Source organism: Seriola aureovittata, chromosome 9 (genome assembly GCF_021018895.1).
Source record: "Seriola aureovittata isolate HTS-2021-v1 ecotype China chromosome 9, ASM2101889v1, whole genome shotgun sequence".
NCBI classification, from domain to species: Eukaryota; Metazoa; Chordata; class Actinopteri; order Carangiformes; family Carangidae; genus Seriola; species Seriola aureovittata.
Genome location: NC_079372.1, coordinates 25,542,125 through 25,562,506, shown reverse-complemented (window position 1 = coordinate 25,562,506; position 20,382 = coordinate 25,542,125). Strand labels below are relative to the sequence as shown.

General features: G+C 40.9%; 2 protein-coding genes across 4 annotated transcripts in view; one reads left to right on the top strand and one right to left on the bottom strand.

Annotated features, from left to right (window-relative positions):
- Nucleotides 1–12,894, top strand: part of lama5 (laminin, alpha 5) — an 88,501-nt gene extending 75,607 nt beyond the window's left edge. For both annotated transcript variants that reach the window (XM_056385504.1, XM_056385503.1), the window contains exons 55-80: nucleotides 100–254; nucleotides 375–504; nucleotides 618–720; nucleotides 823–936; nucleotides 1,040–1,222; nucleotides 1,762–1,904; nucleotides 2,012–2,191; nucleotides 2,361–2,500; nucleotides 3,237–3,393; nucleotides 3,706–3,839; nucleotides 4,004–4,169; nucleotides 5,045–5,179; nucleotides 5,329–5,480; nucleotides 5,575–5,707; nucleotides 6,616–6,759; nucleotides 6,975–7,105; nucleotides 7,220–7,384; nucleotides 8,138–8,270; nucleotides 8,431–8,585; nucleotides 9,094–9,286; nucleotides 9,469–9,606; nucleotides 10,643–10,802; nucleotides 10,900–11,030; nucleotides 11,161–11,254; nucleotides 11,340–11,459; nucleotides 12,414–12,894. In XM_056385504.1, coding sequence (XP_056241479.1) covers nucleotides 100–254; nucleotides 375–504; nucleotides 618–720; nucleotides 823–936; nucleotides 1,040–1,222; nucleotides 1,762–1,904; nucleotides 2,012–2,191; nucleotides 2,361–2,500; nucleotides 3,237–3,393; nucleotides 3,706–3,839; nucleotides 4,004–4,169; nucleotides 5,045–5,179; nucleotides 5,329–5,480; nucleotides 5,575–5,707; nucleotides 6,616–6,759; nucleotides 6,975–7,105; nucleotides 7,220–7,384; nucleotides 8,138–8,270; nucleotides 8,431–8,585; nucleotides 9,094–9,286; nucleotides 9,469–9,606; nucleotides 10,643–10,802; nucleotides 10,900–11,030; nucleotides 11,161–11,254; nucleotides 11,340–11,459; nucleotides 12,414–12,550 — 3,726 coding nt within the window. In that variant the 3' untranslated portion in view covers nucleotides 12,551–12,894. The remainder of the gene's footprint in view (nucleotides 1–99; nucleotides 255–374; nucleotides 505–617; nucleotides 721–822; nucleotides 937–1,039; nucleotides 1,223–1,761; nucleotides 1,905–2,011; nucleotides 2,192–2,360; nucleotides 2,501–3,236; nucleotides 3,394–3,705; nucleotides 3,840–4,003; nucleotides 4,170–5,044; nucleotides 5,180–5,328; nucleotides 5,481–5,574; nucleotides 5,708–6,615; nucleotides 6,760–6,974; nucleotides 7,106–7,219; nucleotides 7,385–8,137; nucleotides 8,271–8,430; nucleotides 8,586–9,093; nucleotides 9,287–9,468; nucleotides 9,607–10,642; nucleotides 10,803–10,899; nucleotides 11,031–11,160; nucleotides 11,255–11,339; nucleotides 11,460–12,413) is intronic.
- Nucleotides 12,895–13,764: 870 nt separating this feature from the next.
- Nucleotides 13,765–20,380, bottom strand: adrm1 (ADRM1 26S proteasome ubiquitin receptor). Of its 2 annotated transcripts, none has more exons than XM_056385505.1 (10): nucleotides 20,246–20,380; nucleotides 18,788–19,028; nucleotides 18,096–18,212; nucleotides 16,777–16,987; nucleotides 16,479–16,560; nucleotides 16,182–16,318; nucleotides 15,343–15,474; nucleotides 14,944–15,101; nucleotides 14,474–14,576; nucleotides 13,765–14,290 (listed from the first exon to the last, which is right to left on the bottom strand). In XM_056385505.1, the coding sequence occupies exons 2-10, from the start codon at nucleotides 18,995–18,997 to the stop codon at nucleotides 14,202–14,204; spliced, it is 1,239 nt and encodes a 412-aa protein (XP_056241480.1). In that variant the 5' UTR covers nucleotides 18,998–19,028; nucleotides 20,246–20,380; the 3' UTR covers nucleotides 13,765–14,201. The 2 variants fall into 2 exon arrangements, with proteins under 2 accessions (XP_056241480.1, XP_056241481.1); XM_056385506.1 differs by having other exon boundaries at nucleotides 16,479–16,557; nucleotides 20,246–20,379.
- Nucleotides 20,381–20,382: the final 2 nt, after the last annotated feature.

The following is a 20,382-nucleotide window of genomic DNA, read 5'->3' as shown; positions in this document are numbered from 1 at the left end:
TGAGCTGATTCCTTTGATTTTGAAATCAAGCAGGCGATTGTGCAGTTGTGTGTCATGTGTCATCTCCCTCTTAAACTTTTTATAACCTGTGACTCCCAGGAGTACGAGCGGCTGGCGGCCCAGCTGGACGGCGCCAGGAAACCTTTGGCAAAGAAAGTGCAAAACTTCGCTCAGGCCGAGTCCAAGATCCCCCTGGTGGAGGAGGCCGAGAGACACGCCGAGCTGCTGAACGCGTTAGCCATGAACCTGTCCAGGTACTCGGCTAAAACTCTGTAATGTCATCAGTTAGTGCAGGAGAAGATTTAAGATTTTAATCATCTTAGATATAGATTTTATTTTCTATATCATGAGTTACTGTTTCTGTTTGTCGGCAGTTTGGTTGCAGAAACTAAGAAGGATGGAATTGTAGATGTGACACAAGCCTACAACAAGATTATCAACAGTATCAAGGAGGCAGAGGAGGCAGCCAAGATGGCCGACAAGGCTGCTAACGCCACCTTGGAGGTACAGGACACACACATTTATTCTTACACCCGTTTGAGCTCTTAACAACTTAAACAGCTGGCTTTAGATTATGTTTGTTTGTGTCTGGTTTGTAATTTTTGTTGTGTGTGTAGAACATAAGGGACCAGGACCTGGGTCAGATCGCCAACTCTCTGAAGAACCACAGTGTGGAGCTGAAGGACGACGTTGGAAAGCTCAATGATGAACTCAACAACGGTAACCACACAACATCACATTATATTACATCATTATCTTCATATAAAGGATGTCGTGATGTTTCAGTAGCTGAAGTGTTTAATGTGTATTTTTGCTGCACAGAGCTGAAGCCACAGCTGGAAGACGCTCAGGAGCGACTGGACGACGCCAAAACCAAACAGGTTCAAGTAATGAAGGACCTGGAGACGATTCAGAACAACCTCAACTTCACCACAAGTATGCCACACACACACACACACACACACACATACACACACACAGAAATTATATTACATTTACTTAATTTAATAATATTCATTCTTCTCTCTGCGACGAACAGATGTGAGTCAGGAGATCGATGAGGCGAAGCGAGCGGCCAATGTGGCGAACACCACGGCCACTAAAGTCAACGATGCCCTGCGCCCAATCAAAGAGCAGCTGGACCAGTGGAAGCAGACGTACGGAGACGCCAACATCACCAACGATGACATCAACAAGGCGCTGATGGAGGCCAACAAGACCGGTAGGAGCTTCTGAATATGTGCGATTGTGACAATAAAGAAACATCCCCAAAAATATTATTATTCATTCTTTCAGCATCTGATCCTCTTTGTCATGGGACGTCACACACAAGTCTTTAATGATGCATCCTGGCTCATTGCCAGTAATATGTTTACTTCATTAGCCCTTTAAGTCATATTTTCCCCTTAACATTTCCCCTTAAATGACTCCAAAGATAAAAACACTTTACCAGTATCACATATACATTTATATGTCTTTATCTACTTGTTTCCAATCTTCATTAAAGCCTCATTAAAGCTGTATGATGAAGACGCTATCGTTGGCTATGGGAAATTATAATATTTAACAGTTTTCTGACCAAAGAATTAATTGATAAATCAAGTTAATAATCAGCAAGTTGAAGCCCTAATGAAGAACACGTAAAAGTGAAGCTGTTCTAATCCAAACAACAAACAAAGTTATTGAAGTGTTATTAAAGTGAACAAAAAAATGGACTGTGTCTGTGGAGTCAGTTATTTACCTCCCTGTCTTTCTCTGTAGTGCACGAGCTGGGCACCACGATCCCCACGCTTCTCACCAAGTTGGATAAACTGCAGAATCACTCCATCCAGATGCCAAACATCTCTGAGAACATCAACCGCATCCGACAGCTCATACAGCAGGCGCGCAACGCTGCCAGCAAGGTACACATTAAAACAATGAAAAGAAAAATAAACTGAGAGATGAGAAGTTGCAATTGAAAACCTCAAATGTTTTTATCGCATTGTCTCCTCCCCTCTCTCTCATCCAGGTGAGTGTGCCAGTGAAGTTTAACGGGGCGTCCGGTGTCCAGGTGCGTACTCCACCTAACCTGGCCGACTTGGCTGCCTACACCTCCCTGAAGTTGTACATCACTCTGCCAGAGGCGGCACGGGCGAGGCGACAGGGTGACGGGCCCCGGCAGTTTGTCTTCTACCTCGGCAGCAAGGATGTAAGCATCACCACGGCAACACAGAGGCCCATTTTGTGTTGTTTTATTTTGCATGTTATATGTCTTTTTGTGGGATTACAGTATTTAACTAGTAAGGAGTTCCTGTGCATGAATTTGGAGCAAGGTCTATGGCTTCTGTCTTCATTTACTGTGTCCATGGTATTTGTAGTCCAGTAAGGAGTTCCTGGGTATGGCGCTGGAGGGGAAGCAACTGCGTTGGTACTTTAACGTTGGAGGAGAAACTGCTGAGGTGCAGATGACTGAAGATGTCAAGTCTGATGGAAACTTCAACAGTGTAGTGCTGGAGAGGTACAACACACACAAACACACGCACACAATAATATATGTATATGCAGACATAATTACATGGTTTCATGCACATATTTGCAGATGCTTTTCTGTGTCTTTGTTTCATTATATCATTCTTGTTGTTCTTGAGCGGATTTTCACATGGTGAAATTAGATTTTTCAAAAAATTTAAAATATAACAAAGCGGTGTCTTATCCTTGGATATTGTGAGTTGCAGTAGAAGAGTAAATATCTTGGTTTTCTAATGTTTAACCTGCTGTACCACTGAAAGAGACTCGATATTTCCTTTTCAAGAAATGTTGCGTGTTGTGTTGTTGTTTTATTATATTAATAATTCAATTCAATTTTATCTGTATAGCACCAAATCACAATATACATTATCTCAAGGCACTTTACAGGGTAAGGTCAAGACCTTACTTTATTATAGAGAGGAACCCAACAGTTCCCACAAAGAGCAGGCACTTGGCGTATAACTATTATTATAGTTAAACAAATGTAATTGTTTGTAAGTGTCTTGTGAAGCTGTAAATGCTGTTTCAGAAACATATTCATGTAAAAAAAAAAATGTAATTCAATATGCAAGCTATGATATTGACACAGAAAGCATATCACATGTCAGTATAAGGCTTCAGAAGTCCGTCACATCCTGGTTTACATGCATTTTTTTTTTTCGTCCACATGTTCCCATGTATCTTGTTTTGTATAAGTATCTCCTCTTCTGTTTGGCTGAATGCAGGATCCTCCAGTACGGTCAAATGGTCATGTCTTTAGATGCCACTGAGGGAGACCAAAAAGTCAGAAAAACGGTGGAGGCTGGAGGAGATCAGGGGCTGCTCAACCTCTTGACTGAAGACACTGTCTTCTACGTGGGAGGATACCCGAGCACTTTCAAGGTAAGTTCATGTGCACATTTCTGTTGTTGAGTGGAGTCAGTTACACCCATCAGTTATGGAAGGAACCCCTTCATTGAAATATGTTAAAGTCGCACCTCTGTTATTCTTCCATGGTAGTGTGGGTGTGGCCTATGATGGCGTCCACATTTATAAAATTAGGATTTACTCAGTTACTTTCCACCATAGGACACAGGGTTTAGTAAAGTGGAGTTTCAAACATATCTGAGGGTTTAGGATTGTGTTGATGTAAATTTAGATCATATGATAAAGAATCCTGCCCTGACGTTCTTGATCTTTCTTTACTGTTTTTAGCCTCCATCCCCACTCGCTCTGCCGAACTTTAAGGGCTGTATCGAGCTAGACACACTGAACGAGGAGGTGCTGAGTCTGTACAACTTTGAAAACATCTTCAATCTCAACACCACAGAGGAGAAACCCTGTGGCAGGTTGGTCATTGAATTAATTTAGATGAAGTCTTTGTGTCATGTTGCCCCTTCTCTTGACTGAACTCCTTCACATCCATTTTTATCTTCCTGAACTAAGCCTCCGCTATTTTCCATTTGTTTTCCACTGTGTGACTCACAATGGAATAAAAACTGTTAACAAACAGGTCCAAGCCGGTGCTGACTCAGCCCTGGAAGAACGACGCAGCGTATTTCGATGGTACCGGCTTCGCTCAGATCACCTTCACTGAAGAATCGCCTCGCATGCAGCGGTTTGAACAGGAAGTCAAACTGCTCTCACAGAAAGGGATACTGCTGCTGCTGCAAAACAAGGTAAAGACTTCACTCATTCACCCATTCATTCATTTATTCATCAATTCAAAATTCTATTTGTGAATTATTTGTTATTTGTTCATTGATGCATCACAACATTCACAACATCCTGTCACAACATTGAGTTATCGTGAGTCATTCATTTTAACATCCGTTTTTCGGGGCGTCCAGTGGCGCAGTGGGTTGAGCAGGCGCCACATGTGTAGAGGCTACAGTCCTCGCTGCAGTCGGCCCCGGTTCGAGTCCCGCATCGGACGGCCCTTTACTGCATGTCATTCCCCCTCTCTCTGCCTCCCCATTTCCTGTGTCTCTCGACTGTGCTATCATAACGGCATTAAAACCCCAAAGATTATTTAAAAAAAAAAAAAAAAAAAACATCCATTTTTCTTTTAATTACATCAATAATTTATGCATTGATAATGTTTTCTCATCAATCATTTATTCATTAATCTAGTGGAACCATTATTCAGGTTTTTTCCAACACTCATTGATTTATTCTAGAACCATTCACTGGTTTTCCAGCGCTCACGATTTCATTCATTCACTCTAAAATCTAAAATACTTGTCTTTCTCATTAAGTTTTTTCCAACATTCATCCAGTCATTCATTCTGGAAACATTTATTAAACTTTCCCAGTGCATATTCATTCATTCATTCTGAATCATTCATTGAGTTTTTCCCAACAACCATTCATTCATTCATTCATTCATTCATTCATTCCACAATCATTGGAAGTTTTTTTCACACATTTATTAATTCATTGATTGATTCATTGAAGGAATCACTTAATTAACCCTTTCTTAATTATTATATTAAATATATAATATATATAGAAAATAGCCAAAGATTTTCTCCATGTCTCTGTCCTCCATCAGAACCAGTTCCTGTGTCTGGCAGTGCTGAAGGGCAGACTGAAGGTTTTCTATGACTTCAATGATAAGCTGGTGGAACTCGAGCCTAAAGAGTCCTTGTCAGACTTCCTGAAGATCAGCGACGCCGAATCAAAAGCTGTACGTCTGTCATGTTTCTATGTTTGTCTGTCTTATATGCTTTAGTTTGAAGCAGTTATGTGTAGGACGTCCTTGTTTTGGCATCATCCGCCAAAAAACCAAAAACCTAATTGGTTCCGATGTGTGGTTTGTTGTTTTTACCTGCGTAGCTGGAGATTATCATCCTGCGTGCAAGCCCGAACCGCATTGTGGTGAGGAACAACCGTAACGTCCTCTTCAACCACCAGTTCACAGAGGCCATCCCTGCCTTCAGCAGCAGCTACTACCTGGGAGGAGTACCACAGGACAAGATGCCTGAGAAGTGAGTGGGACACACACAGCCACTCACAGTTCACAGTTCAGTTAAACTGGTTAAAGAGCTCTTTAAAGGTCGTTTCCTGTCTGTCTCTCTTCAGGTTGAGGTCTTGGTTTCCTAAGCAGGGCTCTCTGAAGGGCTGTTTCAGGAACGTGAAGGCCCTGAGCTCTCACATCGACCTGAAGAGGATGAAGAGCTCTGGCGTCAGCTTCGGTTGTGACATTGACCTGCTGGTAAGGATTCATCACTCAGCTTGTATGAAACGGAATAAATGAAATTAATAGTATAATTAGAGTTTGCACTTGCTATTCCTATTTTAATCTCAATCCTCTGTCAGGTCGAATATTAATCTCTGTCTTTGATGTTGTGGTAGTTTTGTTTTTATTTAACCAGCACTAGATCATCTTGTAAATGTTTCGAAGCTCAAGTTGTGTTGTACAAAAATGCAGTTTTGCCAAATCCGAGCAGATTCTAAGGACACTGAGAGTTATCCGTCCAGATGATCTAGAGTAGTAGAAACAGGAAAAGTATTTTAGAGTGGTCTACTACTATTTTAGAGTAGTGATAGACGGGAAGTTTTCCAAGAGGTTTTAGTGATGTCCTTTCAGTCCACATACATAAAATATAGTAAAATGTAAAGATGAATGATAGGGTGTCAACCACAACCTAGAACAGATAAAAATGTAAACTAAGCAAGATTTTATTCTCACTGGGAAGAATTTGTGGTTCTTAAAACAAGTTTTTATTAGTTATCAATGTGAGTGTGGAAAGTTAATTTGTCATCCAGTCATATTTCCAGACAGATCAGTTTTAGTTGGTAAAATTATAAGTGAGCTTGATTTATACGGGGCGATTGTATAATATAGATAACTGTATCATCTGCCTACAAATGAATATCTTTTCTGACTGATCCTCCCCTGCTCTCAGTTTCACAATAAAGGAAAATCCCAACATGAAGTATTTCTACGACATTCTTGTCCATTATACATAAATCTGCCTCTTCAGAAAGGGATAAACATAGAAATGCCCCCCATTTTTCTTTGAATTGTGCCTTTATTTTGATATTAAAGGTATAAAAAAACACACATATATACACAATAATACAGTATGTGTTGACCTGTCCATGTGTGTGCTCGTGCAGGTGTCTCGTGAGGCTTATTTCTCTGGTCAGAGTTACCTGGAATTGGCTCTGACCAACATCCCCAGGCTCAGGAACAACTTCTACGCCAGCTTCAGCTTCAGAACCGCCCAGAAGGACGGCCTCATGTTCCACCACCGCGATCAGGTGGGACGAGCTTTCTCTCCCCTTAATCTTTCCTTATATTTTGTCTTTTTGTTACTTTAGACTAAACAACAGCTTTTTCTTTCCTTCTGACTCAGTAACCTTTAAAAGTATTTCCCCTGATCCTTTCCTCCGTCCTGCTTTGTCGTCTTTTGTTGTTTGCTTTGTTGACTTTTTTTCACACACACTCCTAACCGGTGTTTGTTGTATGTGTACAGGAAGGACTTTGTCAAGTGGTTTTGCATGAGGGCCACGTGGTGGTGAGGGCTGGACAGAGTGAGATCAGGACGCAGAAGACGTACAACGACGACAACAGCCACTATGTCTCCATCTACATCAACACAAAGGGGTAGGATGATAAGAACCTCCCATTGTCTTTTTGTAATTGAAATATCAATATAAAACATCTAGGTTCAGAACCAGCATGCTCCTCTCAACCTTGCCTGACGACTCACCCCTGCAGGATGCGTCTGTACATGGACGACGTGCATGAGAAAGCAAAGGAGGGCCGCGTGGAGAGCACGGGGCGTGGGATCACAGCCTCACAGAGCGGCACCTTCCTGGGAGGAACGCCCGACCAGACCTCCACCAACCTCACAGGATGTATCAGCAATGTTTTCATCAAGAGGTGAGAAAGAAGGGCAGGAGGAGCAATACAAGTCAGTCTGAAACTTCAATATAAGGTCATCAAACAGGGAAGAATCGTCTTTGTTGTAGCAGGTAAATTTCCTAAAAAGGGAAGATATCTAACTCCAGTTTCATCCCCCACAAGAGAGAAGAGAGAGTAGCTTCTTCAGTTGTTGTAATATATAGATATTTTCCATTAAATAGCTGCTAAATTGGGAGAAATGTGTTAAAGTCAAGAGATGTTATTAATATTAGCTATGATTGTGGATTTGTAGACCATCTTGTTTCCCTTGAAAATTTAGGTTCAATTTAGCCTTTAACAGGGTGTCTTGTTGGCCTATGCATTCTACATGACCACAATGTCACCGTAAGATTTTGATTAAAAATTAAAAAGGCATTTAGCAGCATAGCATAGCATTTAAACAAAGGGAACAAGTTATAGCAGCTAGCAAGAAAACTAAAACTTATTCAGCTACTGTGGAATAAATGTTGGATTTTCCTGTTGAAAGTTATGAGTTCAATAAGTCTGAACGTCAGCACACACAAGATGCCTGAGCTCAGGGGCATACAGTGTTGTAGTGTGATGTTATCTGTTGTAGGCAGTGGTTTCGTCTGATTGTCTAAACAGGAGACACATCTGGACAGAAGAAGTTTTAAGCTGAAAGACAGAGAGTTGATGTATTGATCTATTGTTATCTGCTGATGAGTTTATTATTAGCTCAGCCGTAAATGTGTTTATGCCCCTTGTCCTCAGGCAAACTGATACTCAGATGGTTTTGAATCTGCTGAAAGTTAAAGAAAACGTCAACGTCCCTCTGGACTGTCCGGCTGCCAAAAAGCCTCAGCAGATTGTCGCTGCGCAGCCAAAAGACACCAACAAACCTAAGGTACACACACACACACACACACACACACAGCAAATTCTGCTTTTTCCCAGAAATAAAAAAAAATAAACTCAAGGTGCTAGCACACACATAAACAGCTGATATGACCTAATCACCTGTGCCCAGCTGTAGGCTAAAGGTACATACGCTCTCTGTCTTTCAGGGTAAGCACAAGAAGCCATCGGGGTCCCGCAGCCGTAACACCAGGGAGTCCTGCCAGGGGGAGCTGTCGGACCAGGAGGCCGGAGCGACGCACTTCAGCGGCTCCACGCACAGCTACCAGAGATACGACTCTCTGCCGAGCTCGCTCAGCTCAATGTGAGTGACACAATAATGAACAAGCTATTCAACCAGATGCACCAGCATCTAACAGTTAGTTTTTATTTGTAGTAATAAGGTGACTTTGTGTTATCGAGTAAAGGATCAAAGGGTTGTGAAGTATTTTTTGCTACTTATTGGCAAGTTAAGGGAAAATTTGAAGGGAATTCTGAATTATTACTAAATGTCAAATCACTCACTGTGACAAATGTACTGAGAAGAAGTTTTGAGCAGCTTTTAGCTCTCTGTTTCGGTTTTATGGCACTTTTCAGGCTGCTGTTTTTAGCTCTGAGAAACCCAACACACACTGCTGTTGTAGAAGAAAGTGGGACGTTGATCAGTGGACAAGCCAGATATTTTTCTCAGGAGTTGGTTGAGACAAAACCGGAGCTACAACAAGAGTGAATAGTGGCTGTGCGTCTCCTGACTGCATAAATAGAGAGCTGTCTGCAAACACTTTTGGCAATGGATGTCCTGAAAAAGACTCACCCTCTCTCACTGTCTGCAGGCCTCACATCTCCATGTCGGTGAGGATCAACTCCTCTGATGGTCTGGTGCTTCATGTGGCCGGCGGGCAGCGCGGTGGATCTTTCATGTCACTTAGCGTGTCCAACGGTCTCCTGCTGCTTCTGCTGGACGGAGGGAAGAGAAAGGTCAGCCTGCGCAGCCGCAAGAAGTACAACGACGAACAGTGGCACACGGTAAGATGGAGAACCAGATCAGGTCACATGACTAAGATGCACAGGAGACGTGTGTGTGAGAGAGAGAGAGAGAGAGAGAGAGACATTTAGTTTGAGTGTAACAAGACGCTTTCTATTCTTATCTCATAATTTGATGAACAGATTTTCTAAGCTGCTCTGCCACTGCCTTGATGTCTCTTCAGGTGTTTATAAAGCGCGAGGGAGAGAAGATCAGTCTGATCGTCGACGGTATCAGCACTCAGTCTAAGAGACTCCCCGGAGGAGACAGGACTCGTCTCACCGGGCCGTTATATGTTGGAGGAGCCCCGCCCTCACTCATGGTACAACATCCACACTGCTACAGCTTTGCAGTATTTGTTATAGCACTGATAGAGCTGGTAAAGAGCTAAACATGCTTTACTTTTTGCTCTTCTGTATAGAGCTGCACCATGACTTACTCTGCAGCTGCATCAGTCACCATCTCATTATAACATCATCATAAAGAAAATAAAGCGTCTTATATGGTATTTTTTTGGTATTAAGCTTGATGCACTCTGGATCTTATTCTTCATTGTTTTCAGTTAGAATTAGAGCTGCATCTAACAGTTATTTTCACCATCAGTTAATCTGCTAGGTATGTATTTGATTAATCAATTAATTGTTATAAATAAAATTTTAGAGAGTAGTATAAAATCTCCATTATAATCACATAGATATTCAGTTCACTATCATAAGACAAAGATGAACAGCAAATTGTCACACAAAAATAATAATAATAATAATAATAATAATAAATGACTTAAAGGATTCAGTGATTATTAAAATAGTTGTTGATTAATTTCCTGCTGATTAACTAATTGATTAATCAAGAAAATTGTTGCAGCTCATTTTACTTACCAACTAATGCTTTAACTACAGAGTCTAATGACACAGTGGACGTGAATTGTCAGACCATCAGACTGAAGAATTGGTTTGAGCTGATGTATTTTCTGCATTTGTACATTTTCAATAATGTGACTAAAGATTTGTGACTACGTTGGACCCATGGACACAGAATAAAGACATGAAAGCAACATGTAGACGGCACCAGTTCTCACAGGGATTGTCTCATTTTTCTACACATGAAAACTTGCTGTCCCTCTCCCACCATCAAAATCATTTTAGAGAGGGAATAATCACATAAAAAATTTACACATAGTGACTGTAACTAATATAAAATAAAATAAAATATTATTATAACTCATAGTAATGTAGGCCAACAACACAAATTTAAGATTCAGCTTATAAAAGAGCAGAAGTTTCCTTTAAATCAAATAAACTTATTTAAAAAAGAAAGCAAATATCTGACACTGTTCATTGTGCTATTATAAACTCTAGGCCCCAGGCTCTGGTGGTTTCATGGGCTGTGTCAGGGACCTGATACTGAACGAGGCCCCTGCAGGAAGCCCCACTTACAGTCAGGGGACGGTGTCCTGCTTCCAGAACCCACTGCAGCCCGGAGCGTACTTCTCTGGACAGGGAGGACACATGGTGATAGGTAGTTATCGTCTCTCTGTGTGGTTTTATTTCACTCATGTTTTTCTTGTTTGAGTGCTTCTGTGTTCTGACTGAAGGCCATCTCTCCCTCCCTGCAGATGAGTCCTTGGTTCTGGGTCGGGATCTTGAGATCCAGTTAGAGCTTCGACCCATCTTGGACTCTGGGCTGCTCTTGCATGCTGGGACGTCAACTGATCAACACCTGAGTTTGGTCCTCAGACAGGGAGAGGTGAGATCACGCTAGTGAGGGTTTTAATAACAATCAGAGAGGAATACAGTTTAAATTTTACTGTGGAGATCTCTCTTTGTCATTCATTAACAAAACATAAAAATTATTTTGTGTGTGTGTGTGCGCGCAGGTGACCGTCTCAGTCAACAGTGGCAAAGGTGAATTCTCTACCTCCTTCACTCCAGAGGAACCTCTGTGTAACGGACACTGGCACACGATCACAGGTGGGTTTAGGTCGACATGCACGGTGACTGTGTTTCGCTGTGTTATTGCTGTTGTAATGATGTTGTGTTGTGTGTGCGCCTCCAGTGGTGAAGAAGAATAACGTTCTGCAGCTCCATGTGGATGCAGCCAGTGAGCACAGTGTCGGGCCCAAACAGAGCCGCTCTACAGGGGCCAAGGAGACCGTTTACCTTGGAGGGGTACCTGGTGAGTACACACACACACACGCACACACGCACACACGCGCGCACACACACACACACACACACACACACACACACACACACACACACACACACACACACACACACACACGTTTGCCACAATGACAAATCAAATCTGTTTTTGCTGCTGATCCCTTTTCAGTCCTGTGTAATTATCTTATTTTGAATATTTAAGGTTTTTTCCAACTTGAGTCGGTGGATCTGATCTTAAATGTTCGAGTCATAATGTTGATTATGTTTATATTTTATTTATTTGCTGAGGATGTGGTCAGGCGCATTGGACTTAATGAAGCTCAGTTGATGTATTGCCCTGATCTGAAAGAATAAGTATTAAGTGTTTTTTGATCGGTAAAAAAAAAAATCCTGCTCAACCCTCATTTAACACCAACTCCAAATCTTCTCCTTCAAATGTTTTATTTAAAAGAAAAATTTAATTTTTTCCCCTCAAATTATAGATTTTTCAATAATTATCATGATTTATGATTTTACTTTTTTCGTTATGATTTTCTTTTCTTTTGGATTACAACTATTATACTATAAGTTCATCTTTAAAATAGAGGAAAATGGTGAAACATGCTCGTCACAGCTCAAGGACACATTTTTAAAGTTTTTTTTTTAAATCACGTTCAAAAACCATCAAGGTTTAATTTACTACAGGAAACTGAGAGAAGTAACAAACTCTGTATTAATACTGAACAATGACCTGAACAAATTAATTTTCATGTTCTCAAAATATTACTATCTAAATAACTTTGAAACTCTCAAACTCAACAGCAGCCTGAATGCAACCACATATAACACGATGTAATTCCACCAGTTGTGATTTTACAGTTGCAGACACCAGTGGATGTTGTGATTGGCTGGTAGGTGTTAGGTGAAGAAGACATCTGGTGGTCGTTTCCTCTATAACACGTTTTTCCTTTCTCCGTCAAACCAGATGGCATCACAGTTCCCGCTCTCCCTGCGTTCCACGGCTGCGTCCGCCGAGCGACCATCAACCACCGACCCGCTATGTTGTCAAAACCACTCGCCGTGCACGGAGCTGTGGGGACGCAGGGCTGCCCACGCATGTAAACCCAGCACACAGTCTTATCCTCACATTCCCCAACTACAAATTACTGGTGGTGGGTGTCATGTTACTGTAGCTAATTTAAAATATATATTAATATTTATTGTCTATTTTCAGAAAAATGTATATTTTATATTTTCCTGTTTGTCGTCGCAATATTACTGGTTTGTTTTTGTGCTACAGCAGTAACAACTGTCTGCACATAGAGATGCACTGATACAAAGACTTCAACTCTACAATCATAAATCGATTATAAAATGTGTAGTATATTGTAAATAAAGACAACACAACCTGAAATTTCTTTGCTTTTTCTAGATATGATGAAAAATAAATTATAACTTGGATCATATTTTGTCTTTTGGTTGCAAACAACTTTCCTGAATCTGTAACACATTGCAGATTCAGGATGTATACAGCTGTGTATTGTGCATCTCTAGCAGAGAATGTTAAGGATACCTACTGAGTCGGTACACTGTGAACACTAATGTATGAGCAACGTCCTCAGGCAGCGCAGATGGACAATGTTTCCTGCAACACGGACCAGGACTGAGCTTTTTTAGGAAGTCTGAATTTATGTTGTCAGTGACTTCAAACTGGACAAATTTAGCATTTAACACAAAATACGTTAAGTGAATATAAAGAGGAAAAGGTGATGAAAGCAGGTTTGTAACTGGCTGTTCCAGATACTGTTTAAACTGACAATATTGTGGACAAGTCCTCTTTCTCCAACTCCATATTGGAGTTATTGTAATTACCAGTTTGATGTGAATACTATTTGTGACAACATCCAAGTTTTAGTTACGACTGATCAGCACCAATTTTTCTGAAAAACTCCATGCATCTAACTATTCAAGGTAATTAACCCCAAATTTGATTAATATTGTAAGTGAACAGTATTTGAAACATTCACATGACCAGCTCTATAATCACACAACCAAGTGTCATGACGAAAGACTGTGCCATCTGTCTGGTCCCGTCCGGGGTGCAGGCAGCGTTTACCTTCTCTATTCCGTCGTTAATGTAAACCTGTACCAAACGTGTGAAGCTTGTATGTTATATAACCACTTTTAAAAATATCTCACAGAAAGAATAAGCTGTCCCTCCCCCTCACTCCCAGCCCCCCTTGTGTTGTAAATGCATTTCTAAATACATTTTTTTTTTTTTCATATAAACTTCAGTCTTTGTTTCTCTTCTGTGAAAGATGAGCAACGAGTTAAAGTTGTTTTCCTTTGCCAGTGATTGTTTTTTTATTATGAAGAGTAAATTACAAACAGGCCTGTATGTATCAGCACTCACTCAGGCTACGAGTCTGCACTGTGGTGTCACAACAGAAATACAGAGAAGAAAATAAGATCAAACTTTAAGGCTTAGTCCAAACACATTAAAACTTGTTCTCTCTCTTTTCAGAGTAAAACTAATGGTTGATAGAACAAAACAGCTGCTGATGAACAGTTAGGTCAACCAGTTTACTTGTGGTCACAGTGGAAAAACTGGCCAAACTTATCTGTTTACAGCTTCATCCTGAGTAGGAGCAGAGTGATGCCTTTGGTACAGAAAAGAGTAAGACAACGTTGGAGAGAGTGAGGTAAAGAAAAGGTAGTGAAATAGAAGAAGAAACGGAATCATAGAGTTCACTGAGGCTCGGCAGGTTCAGCTCTAATCCAGACTCATGTCCTCGTCGTCCTCTTTCTTCTCTTTGGAGTCTCCTTTGGTGCCCTGCATGGCTCTGGCAAACGCCTCCACATCTGAAAAAGGAGTCGCAAATACATATGTTAGTATATGGTAAATAATAGAAAATGGAGGAGATAAGTAGAATAACTTTTTAATGGGAAGAACCAAGGTCTACACTAGATCACTAGTTTACATTTTGTGTTAGCAAGGGTAATGGCAAAACTGTAGTTTACTGGCAGGGTGTGTATGCCTCTCACCTCCTCTATTGGCAGCGTCCACAGCCTCCGCCGGCAGACCAAACTGACTCATGAGAGGGCCGAGCTGCCCGGAGGCCAAGGCACTGCTGAACATACTCATCGACTGAAGGACAGAGGAATCACAGTCATTGGGGATTATTCAACCCTGTCTGACCTCAACAGAAAGCAATTAAACATACACATGGGCTATGACATTAACTGTGAGAACATGTTATATTTACTGTTAACAAAAAAAAATGGAGATGACTGGTATCCAACTGCTTATGTTCCATCTCCTCGCGCTCTACCCTCACCCAATTAGCTAGAATCAGGTGTACTGAGCAAGACGAGCTGGTGGACACATTGGATTTAGCTTATCAGGTGTGGGTGCAAGGTCTTCATCAGGGCATAATGAAAATACAGCTGTAAGACATTGTTTCATCTGTTAAAGTTCTACTTTTATCACAAATGTATGCTAGTGCGCAATCTACCTGCTGGAACTGAGGTGAATTGAGTGTGTTCTGTATCTCTTCGGCACTCTGTGGTAAACTCTCTCCGCTGGGGAGGAAGGGGAGGAGCCTCTGCTGGACCTCAGCATTAGTCAGGATGGGAGCCATCATCTCTGGGGTGCAAACACTGGCCAGGTCCACTAGAGAAGAAGAAGAAGGAGGTCTTGTTGGTATTATTCATTGTGTTAAATATTGTTGTGCCTTTATAATGTTTTTTTAAGAATTATGTAAAGCATGGCTTTTGTGTATGACATGTTGTTCAAATACACTTGCCCTGCAGCAATTTGGGCAGCAGACAAAGTCCAGTATCACTGCCAAACCAGGATTTACACCCTCCATTGAATCAAGCCTGACTCTGACTCTTGACTGACTTTTCCTCACCTGCTGATCCCTGAGCAGCCGTTGCTGGGACATTCATGGTGGCGAGGATGCTCTGAAGGTCACTCAGCTGGATGGGCTGGTGGGGGGCAGGGCTTCCAACAGAGGCTGGGGCCAGAGGAGTCTGAGCTGAGGCTGGAAACGAGAAGGAAAACAAAGAGGTTTTATGAGGTTTTCTGATAATACAATGCAAATAGTAAAGGGGTTATTGAAATTGACACACTTGATACTCTTGGTTTTCATTAAGAGGCCCCATGAAATGGAATTTTTATTTTCTCTGGATGGAGGTCACTGCAGCAAGATATCATTAAGACAGTTTTCTAAGAAGTTTCCACTTTATGGGGTGCCAATGAAACCGATTTGAATAACTTTTCCACTAGATTCAATCAAATTTAAAAAATAATAGCACGACAGAAACCAACTAATAAATTGTGATATTAATGCAACAGTGTTATTTGAATATTTGCCCTGGTTGTAGGATAATGTAGCCAATGAAGATTTGTTTTCTTTCCCTTAGTTATACTTGAACCAAGACAGCAGTGCTTCAAAAACAAAAACATCACACATGAAAGCAGTTCAAATGTGTTACGATCCATTACATGCAGATTACAGATCTGTAAATATTCCGTGCGGTGCAAAAGTTTTAGGCAATTTAGATGTTACTCTGGATCACATGAAGAGACAGAAGACACAGAGACAGCCTAAGCCATGGAAGAACTGTGGCAAGTTCTCCAAGACACTTGGAACAACCAGCCTCAACCACTAGCATGTCAGGACTGCCATTCTTAACTGTGAATGACTGACAGAGACCACGTACTGACACAGTCTTCTACTTCATGTACCTGGTGTGGAGGGAGCAACACCAGTAGGTGACACGGCTGAGGCAGCAGGAGTCACAGGGGTGGTGGGAGCCTGAGAGGAACTCAGTCTGGGGGCACCACCCGATGAAGGAGTGGCTGCTGCTGATTGGCTACGAGAGCTAGGAAAGAAGGAGAGGGGAACAGAGTTAAGGAAAGAAAAAGGGGTCTCACTGTGGTTTATGATCATGCATTATCTTACATCTGCTATATAACAGATTATTCTGTGAGGATGGCAGCGATGTGAGCTAATCCTGATGTATTTCTCGTGTTCAGTCTCACCTGGATGAGGAGCTACTTGTGGCTGGTCCTCCACTGCCCAGCAAGTTGGCAAGTCCTGGCCCTGCTAGAGCTCCCAGGCCTCCTTGGACAAACAAACAAATTAAAAAACATCCAAATTGTTCTGAAATTCTTATTTATTTAAGGAGTCGATTTTAAAACATTATTTGGTTTGTTTTTTAGAGTTACTTCCTGAGAAAGGCTTTCCTTCTCATTACAATCACCTGAAAGTCTCTGCTGTGCCGAGCGTGAGAGATGATTCACACATACACATAATTTAAAAAAACCTTGTGCTGCTCACCCAGTCCACCCAGTCCCGTTGGTCCAATCAGCTGCATCAGCTGGTTGTGGCTCATGTTTCCCAGGAGGTTTTGCAGGCCCCCTTCTCCTCCGAGCGCAGAGAGCTCATGGCCGCTGCCGCTTCCGCTGCCTGGTGCTCCGGGGATCGGTGGGTTGTTCAGATACTCATTCACCTTGCGACAGTGCTCCTCATCCTTGTCTGTCTTTGGCTCCTGAAGGAAAAATAGTCACAGAAGAAATCCTTGAAATCTGAGCTAAATTCTCCACTGACCATATTAACAGGCTCAGTTCTGTCTGAGTTATTCTTCTGTGGTGAGTGACAAGGAAGATTTGACATAAAAAAAATAAATGAAAACAAAGCCAAAAAAATCTACTCTAAATATAAATTATTTGTGCTTTTTTTAAATTCATAAACCACCTAATTCTACAGACATCACTGAAAATTAACATATTGAAAAAATATGTATCAACTATCTTAGAGTTAGACAGTACTGATAGACTGCATTGGAAATGCCTCCGATACTGCCTAAAATACTGGATTGCATATCAGCGAGCACATCCAGTCTGTGCACCCATTCGATACCACGTTATTTATTAATGAACTTAATAATTTCACTCTTGGATAAAACGGCAGTTTTCCTAGAAATCAGTTACTGCTCTAAAACAGTAGCTTACAGAGTAAGTTGCCCTCTGCAGCCACTGGCTACCAGTTTTTTAAAGCAGTAAAGACATTCAAATTATATAATAAAAGAAAGATTCTATGGCATTCATGTATTTTTTCATGTTCATCCACATCCACAGGAGGACACAACCTTGTTTATGTGTCTTTTTTGGCAAATAAATTACACTCAAATATGAGTCGGAAGGTGGAGAGACTGTAACCATAACTGTACAAAAGTACACTTAATGGACAGTGAAAAGGCAACAAGATGAGCTAATAAACAAAAGATCCACAACGACTAACATCTGCCATTACCATATTATATGTGTATCAATATTTAACTTTAAATATTACAGTTGTTGGCAATAATGGTATATCACAATGCCTCACCTCTGGACTGGAGAAGATAAAGGAGAAAACTATTAGATGTGTGGCTGCCTGACAAATACACTAATAACAGCCATGCACTCCCTGTCATCATGAGTGTAACAGTCTCTTTTGTTCAGCTTTCTTTGCCTCCCACTTCAATTTTCCACTCAGTTTCCCTGTATTGAATATCCATCTGTCTGCACACAAATGGACACAGATGTCCCGCATTCACACAGACAGACTCCAGTTCTTCTCCTTTTAAAAAAAGATGAGAAGCATCTTCCTCTCACCTGCATCCAGAAGAACAGTCTCTTGGATCCAGCTTTAAACTTCAGCACATAGACACGCCCAGTGGTGCATTGGTTCACCCTCTTGAATTCACAGTCATCAGGAAAGATGATCAGGTCCTGGAACAGAAAAGGCACAGCATAAGACACACAAGAGAGACAGTGGAATAACAGTGAGGTTGCTCTGACACAACAAATTATCATCAGCCAGCTACAAAAAGGGAAATCAAGGCAGCAGCAGCACCACTGCAGCTCTGAAAATAAAGACACGGTCACCTTGCTTGCTCTGTGGAAGGCCAGCTAAATTAGGATTCAATGTGTCAGCACTGGTTGTATAATCATTGCTTGTATGTGCAAATACATAAAGAAGAGAAATAAGCAAAATGAAAAACTGAGGTTTTTTTTTTTTTTTTAAAGAGTTCTGTCACCTCATTTTATTTGTGGCATCTGGAATGTACAACATGGCTGAATATAGTAACAACTATTGTCACATTGATTTTTCAACAAAATGTGACCAGTTGTCTTCACTGATTATTTCCATATCAACACTCAGGGACAGCCCAATTGCAAGCCTGCACTATGAAGTACAAGTTTGAGTATTATTCTTGTAGACTGATCTGCTGAGTTAATTAAACATTTTTATGGTTAACGGGATTGACATGTAACATGAAGTTATTAGTTTAAAGGTAACTCACATCATCAACATTCCCACTCGTCCTGTCCTTCCAGCAGAAGTGAATCAGGGAGTCATCGGACTGCTGGATGTACACCATGCCCTTGCGTTTATCTGGTGTCACTACGTTCCCCTTCAGGGTCATTTTACCAGCACGAAACTCCACCAGGTATTTGCTGGAGCTTCCCCTGGAGCCGCTCACCAAGCTTGGAAAGAGAGCACCTGATGACATCTTTAGACCACTTTGTGGACCAGGCTGAATGCTGGAGGGAAAGAAAAAGTTATGAGGGTCACAACACCATACATGCATATAACTGGCATGATTGTTATTGATGTGAGCAACAAAACTGCAAAAAGGAAGAAACATAAAATGGAACATTTAATGATGTAGAACCATATCTGTTCAGGAATTTAAACATAAACACACAGCAAGTATGTGTAGTACACACACACACACACACACACACACATATATATATATATAGTAAAAGATTAAAAAAACATAACTAATATGTACATGCAGGTAGGTGAAAAATTTAGATGCATACATACAGCGATGAGAAACTGGACAGTAGAAAAGATATCAAATGATAATATAATAACTAACTTAATACACTAGATAGTTATGTGCAGTTATGTGCAGTATGTGTAAGTATACATGTCTAAGAACAGTAGCCTATATATTGCCTGTTTGCGTTTATATTTAACAAGTGATAGATGACATATACACTGCACTATGTGAGTTTTAAACTGAAATCAATATGATTTGTAGGTAAAGTGGTTGTTTTAGCACTTTGAGTACATACACTTTTACAACCCTTAATACGTGACTCCACTACAATGAGTTTCACTTAAAATACTGAACTTTACTTCTACTTTTTAAAGCAATATGTGCCATTGTTCTGATTACTATAGGACATTTGGCTTCGATTATATAGTTTGACCCAGATATTCATATTTGATAAACAAGTTACACAAAGGACCGCCATTAACTTCAATTAACTTTTCAGTCTGGCCAAGACAAACTGAAATCTTAAGAACATTTTGACATGAACTCAGAGAGTTAGCTGCTATAGTGTAGATTGAAGGCTCAGTAATAAGTGCTTCACTGTTTGTTATTTTTTATTTTAGTTCTCCCGGCGATTTAACATTACATTAACACTGTAACTACAACAGTGATAGTGGTGTCCGATCCAAAAGTTTTACAAATGTGGAGCAGTTTGTTTGTGTAACAAAGAGTTTTCTAAGCGAAGCTAACAAAAGTAGCAGTTAGCCTCTTAGCCGTGCTGAGTTTTGGCTATGTCAATGCTAACGTTAGCCCATGACTAGGCTAAACTGACAAGCGAACAAGGCCAAAGTCTTACAGTTTATCTATCTAAAGTCAATTAAAATGTAGAAATAACAGTCAATTTTGTATGCACTTCCCCTTTAAGTAGCTATATGTGAAAGTGGCTTTTACAAAAGAATAATAATCACATACCTGAAGTTGTGATAGCGGAGATAAGTTTTTCTTCTTCACGTCGCTCGCTGGGTAACGTAACTGATTTCCTCTTATGTAGTGAGCGCGCCTGCTGTCAGCGTGAATGCGCACGGGGAGAGTGGGAGGGTTTCCGCGCG

Bases quoted from the DNA above. Each gene is read 5' to 3' on its own strand.
- adrm1 (XM_056385505.1), bottom strand. From the start codon at position 18,997: ATGTCATCAGGTGCTCTCTTTCCAAGCTTGGTGAGCGGCTCCAGGGGA. The intron at 16,988-18,095 runs GTGAGAGGAAGA...TTTTTCCTTCAG, and splicing joins GACTGTTCTTCTGGATGCAG to GAGCCAAAGACAGACAAGGA. The intron at 15,475-16,181 runs GTACATGAAGTA...TCTCGTTTCCAG, and splicing joins TGTTGCTCCCTCCACACCAG to CCTCAGCTCAGACTCCTCTG.